The 18,538-nt window shown below is 36.3% G+C and overlaps 2 protein-coding genes across 6 annotated transcripts in view; one reads left to right on the forward strand and one right to left on the reverse strand.

Moving 5' to 3' along the window:
- Ano3 (anoctamin 3) overlaps positions 1–18,538 on the forward strand; it is a 310,140-nt gene that overhangs the window by 211,075 nt on the left and 80,527 nt on the right. For all 3 annotated transcript variants that reach the window (XM_021184432.3, XM_029474347.2, XM_021184438.3), the window contains one exon: positions 1,500–1,560. In XM_021184432.3, the coding sequence (XP_021040091.1) occupies positions 1,500–1,560 (61 nt within the window). The remainder of the gene's footprint in view (positions 1–1,499; positions 1,561–18,538) is intronic.
- Muc15 (mucin 15, cell surface associated) lies at positions 852–17,570 on the reverse strand. Of its 3 annotated transcripts, none has more exons than XM_021184463.2 (4): positions 17,474–17,570; positions 7,878–8,596; positions 5,835–5,984; positions 852–2,980 (listed from the first exon to the last, which is right to left on the reverse strand). In XM_021184463.2, the coding sequence occupies exons 2-4, from the start codon at positions 8,557–8,559 to the stop codon at positions 2,820–2,822; spliced, it is 993 nt and encodes a 330-aa protein (XP_021040122.1). In that variant the 5' UTR covers positions 8,560–8,596; positions 17,474–17,570; the 3' UTR covers positions 852–2,819. The 3 variants fall into 3 exon arrangements, with proteins under 3 accessions (XP_021040122.1, XP_021040114.1, XP_085690712.1); XM_021184455.2 differs by lacking the exon at positions 17,474–17,570 and adding an exon at positions 16,172–16,305; XM_085834586.1 differs by lacking the exon at positions 17,474–17,570 and adding an exon at positions 16,172–16,305 and having other exon boundaries at positions 2,792–2,925.

The following is an 18,538-nucleotide window of genomic DNA, read 5'->3' on the forward strand; positions in this document are numbered from 1 at the left end:
GTGATTCCCATTAAGAACCTTGTTGACTATAGACTGAGCAAGGGGGACGCAATTCTACTCCAACATCTCTTATAAGAATGTCTTTTAACCGATAATTTCCTTTATCCTCGTTGGGAAATAACAACTCTCAGTTTCTCTAGACATTACCCTTCCTTATTGGCAGCTTCATTTTCTGTGATTTTTATTTACCTCTGGTAAACTGCATCTTGAAAATATTAAATGACAAGAATCCAGTAATAAATTATTCATAGGTTTTAGACTCTTTTTCATTGTATCATGACTGGCATGTGAATCTCATCTCTTTGCATAGCCATGTAGTATATATTACCCACCTGCCATCTATGCAGAAGCACCCAGGCAACAAATCTATATTCCCAGTACCAGAGTACTTGTGGTCTAGTAACTTGCAACTTAGCTAATGCAACCTCACAAAGCTTCCTTCTGTCACTTCACTTTATCATCTGAACATGTAGACACACCTTCTTCCATCATCTATACAAGTAGGGGAAGGAAGGAAGGAAGTTCACATCCACACATGATTTTTCATATGTTGTTTTATTCCCCCAATCTTATCTTTGGCTACTGTTTTTAATTCCTTATTGTGACAGACATCTATGTTAAGCTTTAGTAAACAAGCTTGGCAGAGTGTGCAGGTCTAGGCGGTCACTGAAGTCCTTGCAACCTATCCCTCATGGATGTTCAGAGAATGGATGTTATTCTATAACATTTATGTTTGTGCCAAGTGTTGACTTTCAGTAATTTGGGGGCAAGGTGTTGTGCAAGTATAAAGAAGCATCAATAAATCAGATTTTATTAAATCCGAATTTTATTAAAATCTATCAATCCTTGCAAGTCTAAAAATTATATTCTATAGTATTGACTTTACATGCTTTATCAAACTTTATATAAGGTAACACCTGATTAAAATATGCTTAATGATTTATGAAACATCTTAAAACAAGTTAAGATGAAACTCATTACATGAAATAAATCACTACTGGACCCATGGCACATTTTGCAAGACACAAAAGATCAGGAATATTGATATGACAACTTTCAATTGAAGACACTTGCTCACTATCAGAGTTCTCTATTTTATAACTTTCCTGTTCTAGGAACTTTCACTAACAGGAAACAACATGAGGCAAAACTTGTTTTGAGTTACATACTAACTTCTTACATTTCAGGGTGTTAGTGTGTTTGACTGTAGTGCAAAAGGCTTCTTTGGGAATCTAGAACAACTTAAAGGCCAAAATGAAAGTGAGGAACAAAGAAATCAGAGGGAGGTGAGAAAAAAAAAATCTGTTGTTTCCTCATCTCTCCTGTGAGGAAATAACATAAATTACTGGAAGACCAGTGAAGGTAACAGGTCAATAGATTAAAAAAATATACAATACTGTGATAGAACCTAGGGAGAAACCACAGTACCTAATGCTAACAATAACTTCTATTTTAGTACAACCACTAGTATAATTAATATTTCTATTTTTTCTATTAAGGTAACATATTTGTTTGATAATGGAGGGACAGTTTTCTTCGCTATTTTTATGGCAATATGGGGTGAGTATTTTCTTTCATTATTCATTTTACAATTCTGACTTTCTACAATGTTTTCTGTGTCACACACACACACACACATACACACACACGCATGCACATGCAAGTGCCACTCATACCACGTACTGACTCAACAATAAAGACTATAAGATATCTAAGATAGTGCTTGCTTTGTTCATACATTCACTCCTTGGGAATTTAACTTTATTTAATCCTCTAGTCTTTGAGGCTCAGACTGTCAAAGGCAGGTGTTGATCAAAAACAAACTAAAACCAGAATTAAGTCTCTTCTATCATTACTTGTCCAAATGATGATGTGTTTGCTTGCTAACTCTCGTTGTTGTTTTCCCTGTGCTCTATGCCTCTAGAAAGACAGATATTTCACATGTGACTGAACAGACGTCTATAATATACTACAAATTCTATTTCTAGCTAACAAGTAAAATTTGTACTATGTACAAGTATTTTCCTCACCCTTTTCCTCATGTTTCCAATTGAGATTCTAAGGTGCTCAACTAACTGAAACCTGATGTGTACTCATGCAAGCTGAAGTTGCTTAAAACTTTGAGGACTTTCAGGGAAGATATCACTTTCCTGGCTAGAGTCAGTTTTCTCCCTCAGTCCTGTTGAATGCCCCCATTGTCAACATGCCAGCCAAAGGGACTGACCACGTGTACTGCTGCAGAAGAGTGAATGTATTAGGAGACAAGCTTTTCATTCTTACTGCCTTAATTTCTCAGGACCAAACATTCTGCCATATAGTATTTCTAACTTTGAAACAACCCAGAAAAAATTATCATCCAAACTATGCCCCCAAGAAAATGCTTATATTTATTCTGTGGTCCTGAATTATAGACAAGAAGAATGAAGAGTTAGCTCCTGTTTCTTGTTTAAAAACAAACTATTTAAAGAAAATCTTGTTTTGGTTCCCAGATTTTGTGTGAAGAACGGTTATTGTTAAGTTATCAGTCAGCGCTACCATGGTAATGTGCATTAATTTTACCTTATCCCACAAAGGTTTCCTTGGAAAATAAACCAAATTATGGTTGTATAACACATGCTTCAGCCCAGCTGAAGACTGCAAGAAAAGAAAGCTTTTCGATGACAGATGCCCCCTGCTTTTTCTGCACGTTTCCTGCTTCTGCAGCATTCCCTGTGCAAGCAGCACAGCAGTGACCTTGCAGAACCTCTTGAAGGATGAATTTGTTGAAAGGTCAAAATGGAGATGAACTTGTGCCCTCTGCAGCCATCTTTCTCCTAATTTTATACCGAGGGGCGAAGTGGAGGTATAGCATCCATAGGAATGCCATCTTGCAGGCTTTCTCCCCCTTCTGGCATGGATGAATCATTCACAGCTGGGTTGTAGTAACTAGAATTTCCAAAATTGACATCATAAGGTTCTGGTGCATTGTCTAATCGCAGAACTGAAAGAAATAGCAAAATCAACAGACTTGTTTTATGGTGATGGTCTAAATAATGGATGCTCTGACACCTGATTACATTATCAGATTTTGGAATGATTCTAGGTGATGAGCAGGTACTTCTTCTTCTTCTTCTTAAAACATTATTTTGAAATTTTAGATGAGTAGATTTTTTTTACATTACACATTTATTTCTATGAATAGGAGAAAAGAGGTAGTTGTAAAATTCTAAATTGTATACAAAATTAAGAAATTAAGGAAGACATCTCAACAATGCATACCAATACCCAGTACTTGAAAATACAAGCATTAATTGATTTTTTCATGTTTTGGTTTTAATCTTCTGGCACAAAAAATATTTTTAAGTGAGGACAGTTAGTAAAACATCAGTATTTACTGCTTATCTTAATACGTTGATAGTCAACCCTGTGAATGTGTAGAAGGAAGTAAAACGATGTATGAAAGCATGCCTCCTTCTGATAGATCAATAATTACTCAATATAGTCTGATAGATGACTGGTGGGGGTGAGATACTTTCTCAATGTGCTTATTTTCAGAGAAAACTTAGGTATGTTTTAGTTGTCTTAAAGTGTTTTAACCAAGGAACAATTACAATTAAATTAGTGTTTTAATTACTCCTGTAAGTATTATGTTGCCTGACTATTCCTTAAGCCATCTACTTACAAACTAGCCTCCCTGGAACTCTGGGTCTTTGAAGAGGTACCTCAAAGCAATACAGAAGAGATCACAAAGGTCTCATGATTGAACTGCTCCTTTAAGCATCAATCACAAGTACTTAGATTGCAAAAAGTGACAGCAGAATTGTTTATATTATGTACTTAGTGAAAACTTATTAATATACATATATACATATGTGTATATAAGTATATTTACATATATGTGTATATATGTATACATATATATGTGTGTATATGTATGTATGTATATATATATATATTTATATATAATTTAAAATTTTTCCTCTTTCACTTTGAAACATGTAACCTTAGAAATATCGATTAGTAGAAACCCATAAACAGAATTCTCCTACATTTACAGTAATTAGATCTGATTTTGAATATGTGTAATGTATCAACCAAACTCAATAGGACTTTACCAGTAGACTCAATAGAGGCAGGTACCTATTTGTTATAATGTCTGAAAGCCTTGTACATGCAAGAAAGCTGGCCTTCTCCTCATAGAGCATAAGTGATAAGAGTAAAGCATCTGAAGTTATTTCATTTATCTTACATTTGAATAATATATATCTCAAACTCTGCTTTGTACATATCAGTTTCTATTAATTACAGATATTGTTGCCCTTTTAATCTCTCTCATATATATATACATACATATATATATATATATATATATATATAGTGTGTGTGTGTGTGTGTGTGTGTGTATGTGTGTGGTGTGTTTATACATACTTGTATGTGTACATCTATGCATGTGGAGACAACAGAAGCTTATGTCAGACATATTCCTCAAAGATTTTTTGCCTTACATATTGAAACATGGTCTCTCAGTTAAAAACCTCACCAGTCACCTTGTTTGAAGAAACCCCTTCCCTACCTTACAAGTGTTGAGATTATAGGCTCACTTACCAAAATTTTTCAGAGGTTCTAGGGATCTGAACTCTGGTTGTTATGGTAACACAGCACATATGTCCATTAACCTATCTCTAAAGCCCTGGTTGGCTTTAAAAACATATTTTAAGCTGGGCGTTGGTGTCACAAGCCCTTAATCCCAGCACTTGGGAGGCAGAGGCAGGCGGATTTCTGAGTTCGAGGCCAGCCTGGTCTACAAAGTGAGTTCCAGGACAGCCAAAGCTACACAGAGAAACCCTGTCTCAAAAAACATAAATAAATAAATAAATAAATAAATAAATAAATAAATAAATAAATAAATACACATTTTAAGAGTGCCAAAGTTCTGAAATAAACTTCATCCCAGAGGTCTTTAATTTGTGCGCATTATGAAACTTCCAGATCCTGTGATTCAGAGACACATTTCTTGTTATTTCGTAGGTTGTTTGTCTGGTTAGTTTGTTTAGAACAATGACAAAATAAAATGTAAAACAAAAACTAACTCATTGGAACTGGACAAAACAAAGAGAAGGAAAGGAGCCCAAGATAAGGCACAATGATAATCAGGAACCTACTTGTTCGCATACTCATGCATCTCATTAAAGCACTAAACGGAAAGCCATAAAATATACACAGGGGACATTTGCAGACCCTAGAGGTCCATATGACCACTGATCATGTTGATATATAGGGCCTTGATTTCTTGGTGTCCTCTATCCCCTCAAGCTTACTATCTTTTCCCTCCTCTTCCATGAGGATCCCCAAACTTTGAGAGGAGGCACTTGACCCTACTTAGGGTTGAGTGTTCCAATGTCTTTCACTTTCTGCATAATGCCTGGCTGTGAGTCTATAGTCTTCCCTAACTACTACAAGAAGGTGATTCTCTGATGGCTGATCATATTTGTTTTTCTGGGTCTGGAATAAAAATCATCTCAGGATGATTTTTCCCCCTAGTTCCATTTACCTGCAAATTTCAGAGCCAGAGTGAATTTCAGAGTGAATTTCATATCACTATCTTCAAATTTTCTACACATATGTCTGGATTCTAGAAATACTATTTAAATCCACTTTTGATACAATGAGCAAAAATTCCAAAGGTTTTTAAATGTCATAGATAAATAGTGCAATTCTTTTCTTGGTGAAGTGGCAATGGCTCTAAATAAATTTTGTCTGTTTCTGTCATTTGACACTCCGACTCCTTCCTACATAGCACAGTGTCACATACTGAATCTATTGCATGTTGGTGATGGTCTGAAAGAAATTTATACCTGGTTCGTTTCTGTCATCATAAAGGCGCCGATGGGAAAATGAATCTGTTTTCCGTTGTCCACACAATAAGTAGCCAACAAGGCTAAGCAGTGAAGCACCCAGGATAGCTCCTAAAATGGCTCCAAATACTATTCCTGTGTTCTTATTCTCTAGAAGAAAAAAGCCATAGATACAACTAAGAAATAAAAAAAACAATTATTCAAAAAACCCAAAATCCATATGCAAAGAGAAATTATACAAAAGATTTGAATGTTTTAAATTAGATATCAACAATGTATCTCTGTATATGTACATTATTATATGTTCAATATTTGTGATATAATGCTAAAATAATTCATTATAGAATTGCACATTCACATTCACTTTATTTGAAAGAATTTAATTTATAATTGATTATTACTGATTATCTCCAATGATACTAAAGTGCTATATTTTAAAGAAGATCTAATTTCAGTAATTAATAATTTATTTACAAAATTTTTATAAACCCGAGTCTATGGGGAAACTTAAAGTTGGAATGAACTTTAACTTTGTATAATAATTCAATACATGGGCACACAGATACAAACACAAAACAGTACTGAGTAATAAGTAATCCAACAGCAAATGCCAAGAAGGTACCAGGAGGAAATGCCATCATCCTTGGTGTAATACATTTACAAACAGAGAAACACAAACAAGCAAACGACAGATGCAAGATGTGTGTACTGTCTCCTTATACCTCAGAGTCAGTTCTCAAGAAACTACAAAAATGGACTGTGTTATGCCCTTTTGTGGAATAATTAACTTGAAAATTAAGTAATCATAAAAGTACTACAACCCTCTGCCCTCTAGATACCAATTGTAGTTTTAAATATCTTGAAAAATTCACTAATTAGGCATATAAAGTTTTTCTTAGGCTCCCTAAAGCCACTCCTAATGAAATTAACTCATTTGGAATACAATACAAAACAAAACAAAAAAAAAGCTGTTAATATAGAAAGAAGCAAAGTTAATAAGTCTGATAAAAGAACTATGGTATGGTTCAGTGCTTCAGTGCTCAGTATTCACAATATATATTTATTTAGTTTAGATAGACAGCAAATACATTTTTAAATATTCTTTCTAATGGACTAAAAGAGCATACATGAATTATGGGATGTATTAAAATAAAGTCAAAATAAGAACATGTGTATACTCATGTTGTCATTAGTAATTTAAAAAAAGCTTAGTTTTCAGATGTTAAAACATTTCCAAATGCTGACAACAAGTTACAAATGCCAGCTCACATATACAATTATACAATATAGTTAATTTAACCACTAAAAATGTATGCAAAGGCACTGGGTTAATTAAAAAGTGGGGTTTTTATTAAAAAAATAAATCACTTTAGGCATACAAGCATACAGCTAGATCTGAAGGAAATTAAGCTTAATGACTGCATTATATAACCTTTGATATATTTCCTATTTTACATCTTTAAGTTTGGCATAATTTCTAAACAAATCATGTATATGTTTATATAATAATGTTTTGTCAAAAATATATGTTAAATTAGATATTAAACTAAAAGTTAAGGATGTTTTCCTTGGTGTAAGCTTGTCTAAGTAACTCTAGGGGTGTTGCTTCTGTTATTGTCCTTGAATCACTGCATGTGGAGTCATGTTATCTATAAAAGCACTCATATTGTTCAGTCTTTCGAAGCTCACATGCATATATTTTAAAGCTTATTTGCATAATATTCCTAGAAGCACCAAAAGTCCAGATTGTCTTTAGAGAGTCAGTGGAAATTGTCACCCATTGTCTCAGGCAGGGTTTTACTTACCATCAGATCCTTACATCCCACTCCTCATCCCACCTGCTAGGAACTAGCATGTGTTCAATTAAGTCCTAAAACTACTCCAAAGTTTTTATTGATTACTCCTCACAATAAGAATGACTCATACAATTACAGTTGCCTGCCTTTCCCCAGAATGGCACTCTTTGGATTTAATCTATATGACTTCTCTAGAGATTCTTCTCTAGCCTTAAATAACCAGAAAGTTAGATCCTTGTATATATACCTTTTGGGGTGTCTGATGTATTTGGGAAAAGTTTTGAATTATTGGTGAATTTTAGTGTAGGCTGTAAAGTTGTTTTTTCTTGATACGGGGTAAAACCAGCAAAGTTGTCATTGTTTGTGGGGAGCCATTCAGTAGGTTCGGCTGTGAAAGGGGTCACAGGTGTGGTCTTTGGAGGTGGAGGGAAGGGTCTTACTGTACTGGAAATATCTTCAGGACTGTTCATTGTGTCATTGTCCAAAGACCAAGTAAAGTTTTCTGGTGATGGGGAATTTGTAGAATTGGAACGTTCTGAGAGCTGTAAAGGATTTGTGTCTGCTGTGGATGAGTTCAAAGGCAACTTGGAAACAAAGCCCTGAACTAAGGGAGGAACAGGATGTGTGGAGGAGGGTCTTGAACTCTGAGATGAGCTAGTCATTGGCCAGGTTCTGGTGGGACTTGTTGTTCTGGAGGTTGTGGATAAATTCAAAGAAGGAGTTGTCACTATGAGATTGGAGATATCACTTCCATTCTCTGAAGTTACATTTATGCTTCTTTCCAAATGAATGGAGTTGTTGCTCGTTGTTTTCACATCTTCTATAGTGTGCTGAGTTACATTTCTTCGTGGATTTTGTTTCTGAGGCCTTGCAAATGGTAATGAAATGAACAGACTTGAAATCAATGCAATTTTGGCTAAGGTCAGCATAGTGTCCTTCGTGGATACTGGTTTTAGTATGAGGAATCTGAAAGAAAGTAACAGTCATTTGAATTATCAGAGCATTCTGCATTTCCTATGAACCTTTATTGCTAAGGGGGGGGGGAGAATCTAGACATAATGTGGAAATGATAATATTTTTCTTGTTCTAATAAGTTGGTTTTGGGTAGATTGTGGATTTAAACCAGTGCCATGAAGTCCGATTTTCTATATAATTTTTCCTTCTAGGAAAATGCCAGGAAACAGCCTTGCCAAGTTAGATACTGAATTTTAAAGGTCATCAAGCTTGGAACAACTTGAAAATATATTTATTAATATAGACACCTATGCATAGGCTATAAAATAATTTTAAGTATTGTAAATGTAAGAGTCAGATGCAGATATTTGCACCCAACCAATAGACAGAAGCAGCTGACCTCTGTTGTTGAATTAGGGAAGGCTGAAAGAAGCTGAGAAGGGGGATCCTGTAGGAGCACCAGCAGTCTCAATTAATCTGGACCCCTGGGATGTTTCAAACACTGGACCACCAAACAAACAGCATATAACAGCTGATATGAGACCTCCAACACATATACAGTAGAGGACTTCTGGGTTTATGCTTATTCAGAAATGATGCACCTAGCCCTCAAGAGACTGGAGGCCCCAGGGAGTTTAGAGGTCAGGTATGGTGGAGTGGGTAAGGCATCCATGTGAAGATGTGGTGGAGTGGGAAGGAGATGTGGGATGTGGAGCAGACTGAGGGTGCGGGGAATGGAATATGGAGTGTAAAAAATAAAATTAAATTCAAAAAAATAAGATATGCAGAGCTGTTCGGTTTCTTCAAATTTTCAGAGAGCATGTTCTTTCCTGAAATATGACTTTAAATTCTGATATATCAAGTACAGTAATAGTACAAACTTTCTAATCCCTAAGACATTAAAACAGTGGTCTCAAATTTCCTAATATGAGACATTTAACATAGTTCCTGATGCTGTGATGACCCTCCAACCATAAAATTATTTTTGTTGCTACTTGACAACTGTAATTTTTCGTTTTGTTGTTGTTGTTGTTGTTGCTGTTTGAGACAGGGTTTCTCTGTGTAGCCCTGGCTGTCCTGAAACTCACTCTGTAGACTAGGCTGGCCTCGAACTCAGAAATCTGCCTGCCTCTGCTTCCCAAGTGCTGGGATTAAAGGCATATGCCACCACTGCCCAGCTGTAATTTTTCTACTATTTTGAATCATAATGTAAATATCTGTGTTTTCCAATCATCTTGGCCCAAACCTCCCTTGGCTACATTTTATTCATATTTACTTACTTTTAATTCATTGAAGTTGAAATAGCAGCTGAAATAGCAGTTGAAATAAATAAAGAATATGGTTGAGGGTATGTATAAAAATTTTTATGTGGGTAGATTATGGCATAGTTCGGTAATAAAATCATCATAGTGATGTCATTAACCCAAGTACATCATTTTGCTTAGGTGTGTGAGTTCCCTAACTCATAGTGGGTGATAAGGAAAACATTAGAGCAGATATTTATTAAAATTCTGGTTTCTGTCACAAATAATTTATGGCATCATCATCATTTTAAGTTGTTAGTATATTATTATCAAGGGAACCGAACTGTTTTACAGGATTACTTTAAACTAAATCAAATACTACATGAAGAAATATTCCGACCACTAACTGGCCTAAAGTCAGCACTTTATACACACCAACCTCCACTTGGTATCAGCTAATAGTCACACTATCTGTATATGAGGGTTAATGATACGAGTGAATCTTGTGAGTAAGATGGGTAAGGAGAAGGAGGAGTGTGCAGAACACAAGCCTTACTGACAATTTTTTAGGAAGACTCCAGAATAAAAATCACAGATTTTTAACAAAATATCTGTAACACATTCAAGAAAAATAAGCTGAGAGAAGCTTTTGGGAAAAGTGCTTTGACAACAAATGGCCATTATGTGCTTTCAACTGAAGGGGTAGGTTGCTCAGTATGACTTTCATCTCTGAAGCATTTCCATCAAATGCTTTTTTGAAACCAAGGAGTTACTGCACATTTTGAGTCTTAACAACTTGTGTACTGAGAAAAGTGGATCACTCACAACAGCATTTTAATTTGACAGAGATTTACGAAAACATTTGGTGTTCTTTAACTATTATCACAGTCATCTATTACATTAAGAACAAGTTGATTTTAATATTTGTCAAATTAAAAAGCATTGTATAATGCTAACCTTGGGAATACATTTATATAATTGGCTCTCTGCTTGCTGTGTATTATCAAAGTTTTCAGTATAAAGGTATGCATATACTTTCAGAAGGCCATATTGAACAGCAACCAACAGAGGAAGTTCATAGCAACATACATTTTAATGTTAAAGATCATTCTTGAAAAAAAATGACTGGACTATTACACACCATTTCATTTTGAAATTTGACCAAAGAATATGAATGTCTGCTTTGGAAATGATGCATTCTTCCTTTATTTTTAAGATTATAATACAATTAAAATATTTTAAAAAAATAGTCACATTATCTCTGCAACATAATGTTGGTCATGACCACTTTAAGGACCAAATGACCCTTTCCAGGAATGGTCTAAGACAATTGGAAAACTCAGATATTTACATTACAATTCACAACAGTAGCAAAATTATAGTTATGAAGTAGCAATGATTTTATGGTTGGAGGGCCATCACAGCACAAAGAACTATATTAAAGGGTCTCAGTTTTAGGACTATTGAGAACCATTGCTCTAGTGTCAGAGATTACAAAGTCTACAATATCATTGTGCAGTGATATCTTGAGCTAGGAACAGCTGCTGCTATGGTCTTCATCTAGATGAAGAAACTGAGGCTCAGAGTGACTAGAAATGCCCACATAGAATGTAGCAAACTGTAAATCAGGGTTATTGATAGGGAAGTAGAAATAATAGCATAGAGAGTAGATACCTGCTCAGTCCAGTGCATTAATGCTTACTATAGATATAAAGGTCATGTGTCTTTTATCTAGTAACTGAATGAACAAAGGAAGAATAGAAACCTTCTATTCATATTTTTAAAAATTGTACACAGCAGGATGCATGAGACACCATTTCAATCTCTTCAAACAATAAAATGAGAAATAATTCGATGCTCCTCAAATCGGGTCTTACTTCTTACTAAAAGATTCCAACTTGACACAGAAAAAGGGAGCAAGTTTAATTGCTAAATTTTAAGGTTCTGTATTTTCTGTATTTTTTAAGATTTATATTTATTTTGTGCACTGGAGGATTTGCTTAAGTGCATGCATGTATGCCACATGTGTGTCTGGCACCCATGGATGTCAGAAGAGGGAACCAATTCCTCTGGATTTAGAGTTATAGACAGTTGTGAGCTGCCAATGGGTGTTAGGAAATGATCCCTGGTTCTCTGGAAAAGCAGCCAGAGCTTTTAGACATTGGGCTGTCTCTTCAGCCGCTTGCCTGTAGTTTTTCAAGGATATCTCTGAATTTTCACAAATTCTGTCAACACTGCTGTTTTGTTTTGTTTTTTTTTTCAAATTTAGGGTTTAGAGAACCTCCATTCCCCTTTAATTATAATTTGGTTGTTTTACCCACACCAGCCTTCCACCCAATGACTTTTCACAAGTTAGCACATCTGCATTATATTGTGATATACTGTCTTCATCAAAAGCTTTTAGGAATCAGTCAACTGACTTTTATTCCAAAGTTTTAAGTGGGATATAATATTTTCCATCACTGTTCTAATCGTTTAAGTAAAGTCTTAAAATATAAGGAAATTAGGAGTTCTGGAGGTACTGGTTGGTTTGTATTGTTGTTTCTCCCATGGTGCAGCAAGCTCCTTCAGCTCCTTCAGTCTTTCTATAGCTCCTCCATTGGGGACCTTGTGCTCAGTCCAATGGTTGGCTGAGAGCAACCACCTCTGTGTTTGTCAGGCACTGGCAGAGCCTCTTAGAAGACAGCTATATCTGTCTCATGTCAGCAAGTATTTGTTGGCATCCACATTAGTATTTGGACCACCAACCAAAGAGTATACATGGAGGGACCCATGACTCCGGCTGCATATATAGCAGAGGATGGCCTTGTTGGACATCAATGGGTGGAGAGGCCCTTGGTCCTGAGAAGGTTCAATGCCCCAGTGTAGGAGAATGCCAGGACAAGGAAGCTAAAGTGAGTGGGTTGGTGAGCAGGGCCAGGGGGGATGGGGTAAGGGGTTTTTGAAGGGGAAACCAGGAAAGGGGATAAAATTTTAAATGTAAATAAAGAAAATATCTAATAAAAAAGAATGGATAAATAAGGCAGGTAGGCATGTAGAAATATTCACAGGCACATTAGTTATGAGTTTCTGGCAGAAATCCAACAGTAACAGATTGAATAAAAACCCTGGTCTGAACAAAAACCCTGAACAAAAAACAGTGAAAATTAACATCTTAAGATTTAATGTACAATATAGATAATTATCATCAACATAATGCAGAGCCTAAAAATTGAGGCATATTGTGTAACCCCATGTACATTAAGTTCAAACTAGGCACAACTCTGTTAGAAGACAAGAGACTGCAGACAGATATGTGTGGAAAGAGAGTACTGTTCATTTAAAAGGTTCTCATGTGCTTGTCATACACTGTTTCCAGACTGGAATTATAGAAATGTTTACATTTGTGGTAATTCTTCGTCCTTATATTTTATTTTTGTTCACTAATCATTAGTACAAGTGGCTTAAGTCATAAAGTTGTTAACATAATAAAAAATTGTATTATAAATTACATATTTGCTATATTAGAGACTTCTTATGTTTTACATCAAATCATTAAAAGCAATCAAACAGAACAAGATTTGTAATCACAACTGCAAATAAATAAGTAGAAAAATAAAGAATACCATCAAGGTGTCAAGTGTAGGGATAAAATAAATCTTGACATACTTGAGTTAAAGTTAATGTATGGAGTTGCCTCTTAATAACTGGAGCAAACCGCATTCAAAGTCTCCCAAGAGTGTGAAAATCTGCACCTGGCAAAGTCTTTTCTGTAGTGAGGCTTAAGTGACGACTTAAGTACTTAAGTACCTAGTCCCATGCTCCTACATACTTCAAATATGTTTAAAATATTCAGAATACACGAGACAACGTAATTCGTAATTCGTGGAAATTTTAGATCATTTAAGAAACAAGGATACAAAAGCATGTTCAGTACAGGCCTTTCTTCTGCACTGTTTCGATTCGCTTTTGGTTATATGCGTGGACATATAGCCCATGAGTATGCAAGGCCAACTGTACTTGGTAAAGCAACTACAAAGAAGGTTTCTGTCTTTGTAGACCCCTTCCCACCACCATTTTACTTTTAAACAGCTTCTAAATTGAAGGGCTTAAGCCATACTGGAAACACTACAAACCCAGTAATGTAAAAGCACATACCTTAAGTGCTTCTCAAACATGGTGAATATTTTATTTTAACCTAAGAAACTCCAACAACTGTGTATGTCTTCTTGCATGATCTACATAGAGAAAACATCAGAGATGTGGGGGGAGTCTATAGTTCAATATTCATTCAGTTAGGGCCTTATGTGGCAGGTACATTTACAATGCAGTTTAATTTGGTGTAGTTACACGTGTACTTTGGAGGTATTTTTCTCCAGTGAAATCGGTACAGATCACAGAACACAGAGTTGTCTTTTTTTTCACCTGCTGCCTGTGCTCTACAAAGCATGACACTTGGTCATGCTTTCTATCTTTCTTATGTCAATTGATTTACATTCTCTCTATTTGGGTCCTAAAATTTTGGTCACCAGAATGAAAAAGGCCCTTGGGTATTCTATTTTTCTTTCAGTGTTACATGAGGAATGCAGCCTGGAGCTCTCACCCCCTCCCGTAAAGAGAATCCTCATATCACCAGCCAACACAGTGAGCTTTATTGTGCCAGGTTCACCTTGCCTGTAACATTGAACCACCGAGGGCATCTCTCTTTCCTTCACCTCACTTTTGAGTGTAACCTGAAAACCTACGGTATCAATACCTCAAATAAGCCAAAGCCTATAATTTATCACCTGGAAAAAGATGTAGAATGTAGGAAGACAGGAGCAGATGTTATGTCTGAATACAATGTACAGTTAAAAGTTAATACAGCTGTGGCTACAGCATTGCAAAGTCTGATTTAGGCCTATAACATTGCGTGGCATTGGCTTCTCCTCCCTGGCTTTTAGCGTTACCATGTAACATATCTTAGTCAGGTACGCCTCATTTTAGGGGAATAAAAGAAGCCGAAAGCGTAAGCCATCAGGTTTTCAAAAACTCTAGCTCTGGAATTTTGCAAAAGCAAGGACTGTGTGACTCGGGCTAAGTTAGACCCCACTGAACTCAAGAATGTACACTGCGAGGAGTAAGAGCAAGTAACAAGCATAACGGGACCTTCCAGAAGACAGTGTATCATATTTCCATCTTTCTCCTTTCATTATCCTTTGGGCCTCTTTCCATCCAGGATCCAAGCATTTAAACAACGTTGTCTGTCTATGTAATACATTAAGTTGAAGTTAATTGTGATGGGTCATGAATTTCAGCATGCTAGAGTTTGCCCAATTTCATCTACCAGCCAGATGGCTTATATAATGGGAAAAAAGTGATAAATTGAGAGACAGATGAAATATTTAGAGAAAGATTTTGTCAGGATATTTTCTCCTGTGTTTTTGACTCTTCTTGCACCTGGGTAGGAGTAATACTGAGGGCTTAACATCCAAGGAAGATTAGGAAGTGTAACAAAAACAGATCTGTAATCATCACAAGCCAGAAAAACTAAGGTTCAGATGATGAGATGTGGAACAGAAAGACAAAATTCTGAGGGAAGCTGTAATACCTTAAGTGCATATTCTAACTTTTCTTTCTTTCTTCCTTCCTTTCTTTTTTCTGTGTTTTTCTTTTTGTTTTTTGTTTTGTTTTGGTTTTTCGAGACAGGGTTTCTCTGTGTAGCTCTGGCTGTCCTGGAACTCACTCTGTAGACCAGGCTGGCCTCGAACTCAGAAATCTGTCTGCCTCTGCCTCCTAAGTGCTGGGATTAAAGGAGTGCACCACCACTGCCCGGTTAAGTGCATATTCTAAACATCTAGAAATTGATGCTATTTTACAGGTTTTTTTCTTAATTTAACAACAATTAAAATATAATTTCAAAGAGTATATTTCAGTTTTTGAATAATTTTTCCATAAGGAAGATGAATAGTGCCTTCTCCTTTTCTTTACTCTTAACTCTGAAGGATAGATCTCCACAGAAAACTTGGAAACCCTGGGAGAGGAGACACATGTATGTCCGTGGAGGCAAACCTGCTGCCTGTGCTTCATTTTGATTATTCTTCATTGTACAATGTCATCACTCTGCTGAACCTCCCTTTGTGGTTGAGTTATTCTGCTTATCCAAGCTTTAAGAATAAGGAGGCACACTGACTATATCTGGCTATAAACTCATGTGAGAAAAAGTATAATATTAATTCTTAACTCAGTCCAAAACAGAGTTTTAAGTAACAGCATCAGCTTAGGTATATGGAAGATATCATATAATGTTCTTGTGATGCATCCCTAAGAGGTATAGACCCACTTTGCCCAAGTGCTTTTGATTGTTTCTTGTCACAGACCTTACCTTACCAACATAGATGGGTTTATTTATTTGTTTACTTTTGTAGTTAAAACCTCAGTCATCCATGTAGCTAATATTTCAGGCAGACCTTGAGTACTTGAGTGTTATTCTGAGTAGCCTTGGCAATTTTGGTCAGCATTGAGTATCATCTCTGGAACCACATTAATGAGAACTTAAGAAATTATGTTCTAGAACTCTCTCATTATATAAAGGTTTAGAATCACGAGAAGTCAGAAATTCTATTTGTACTAAACACACATACACACACACACACACTATATATATATATATATATATATATATATATATATATATATATTTGGTAAAGAAAGGTAGAATGATATTTTTCCTTGTAAGAAATTTCCTAAGGTTTTTCTATCATTCTATTAAGAGATTCAGATAAGCATTAGGAGAGAGAGAGAGAGAGAGAGAGAGAGAGAGAGAGAGAGAGAGAGAGAGAGAAGAATGACATCCTGCTTGCTATTTTGGGACTCGAGTCATGAATTTCACAACTGAGAAAAAGTAGGTGGATGACTACAAAGCTTAGAAAGAATGTGTGTTCAAAAGATATGTTCTGAATCCAAATGCCCAGGCATGAGATTTAGATGTCTATCACATTTCACTGTCTTTAGAAACAGCCTCTATGAATCAAAGAGAAAGTAGGTCAGGGCAGCAAGCTGAAAATGGCTTCTGCAAACCCTATCTAAATCCTCATTCCACAGGAGGCCTTCTGTGAGGAACTTAGCCTTCTGAACTTTCTGGGAATTCCAGTCATTTGTACTAAGCATGCTAGATAAAATAATGGAAATGTACAGTTTTTAACTTTTTAGTTAAGAACACCATTGAAAAATATGTATAAAAGCTTGTAATTCATTGCATATAAATATAACTTTCCCCCCAAAATGATATTATACTTTAAAAGAAACTTTAAGCCGAAATGCATAATTTAGAGCTATTTGGCTTATGTTCCTGTCACCAGTTCCAATTAACGCTTTGATGGCTTTTTTAAGACTTGACTGAGGGCACTGTATACACTTAAAATTACTTTTCTTCCTCTTTATTCAGTTAGCAACTTTGGCAGTGCTTCTTAAAAGTTTATTCATTTAGCAATGCAAATATAGAAGGTAATTAACTAAGGAAACAATGGCCTGTTTATACTAGAGTCTCTGTAGCTACTTGCCTGACTGTTCTGTCAAAAGTTGAAGCCACTGTGATTCTCTTTGATAAAGGAGAGAGAGAGAGAGAGAGAGAGAGAGAGAGAGAGAGAGAGAGAGAGAGAGAGAATCCAAAGGAGCACACACTTACCTTCAGAACTAACAGGTGTTTACAGACAGTGAAGAAAATAGCGCCGTTGACCTGGCTACAGTAAGTCCTCAGCACACGGAAAAGCAGGTGGCTTAAGTCTGACAGAGTGGCATTGAGCAGGACACAGGCAGATGCTAGAGAAACAAAATTGGGTGGGGCTGGCCGGCCTGCTGGCTGGCTGGCTGGCAGTATCTTGCTTGTGTAATAGAGCAGCCAAGAACCTGACTGACCTGCCTCTCAGCTGTAAGCAATAGGATATCACCTCACTCAGGTCTGAAGAAAGTCCAACCCTCTAGTTTTCATAGGTTACTTTGACTGATTTTAAGATAGTCTGGTTCTTTGCAGCAGTAGCAAAAAGGGTATTGTTTATTTCTTGAGGGGGAGGGGTGATAGCATCCTCTGGGGTATTAAAAACTCTTAACTTGCTGGGTACCTGTTTGCAGGTAAGGAAGCCCCAGTGAGTCATGTGCCACACCTATTTCTCTATGCTAGCCCAAAGTTATTACAACCCATAAACAAATTCTTCACTTCTCTGCAGTGACCCTTTGTGACCTTAAACCTAAATGTGACAACTCCAGAGGGGTCAGTAGTCAGGGACTGACCTGAAGTGTACTGAAACTGATGTTATAGAAAGTCTTCTTTACACAGTCAATTATAGAGCTCTGTAGTGGGGGTTACTATAGAAATAATGCCCAGTACTAAATTGAGGTTGTTAGTGATTGTCCAACCTTTAGGGAATCACTGGGGCTTACCTGAGAATGACCCAGGAGCACTCTTGATCAAGCAGCTTCCATTCTGTGTTCTGTTTGCTTTGCGGCTCAAGTTAGAGTAGATTTCTGGAGGGCCTGGTTCATAGTTAAATACCTGAGTTAATAACAAGTTGTCATGCTTCTGTTCACCTCCTTCCATGTCTTATCAAAAGGAGCAGTGTTTCCTTCAATATTTGGGCACTGGTATCACTCTCTCCTGCTTAATATACCCGAGGTTTACACTTGTTTCCTGCTGTACAAAGAGTGAGATTTCCAATGGCTAAAGTGGTAAATGAAACTTCACTTAAAAGGCATT

The sequence above is a fragment of the Mus caroli genome, unplaced genomic scaffold, assembly GCF_978045245.1.
Source record: "Mus caroli unplaced genomic scaffold, Mus_caroli_1 scaffold_2, whole genome shotgun sequence".
NCBI classification, from domain to species: Eukaryota; Metazoa; Chordata; class Mammalia; order Rodentia; family Muridae; genus Mus; species Mus caroli.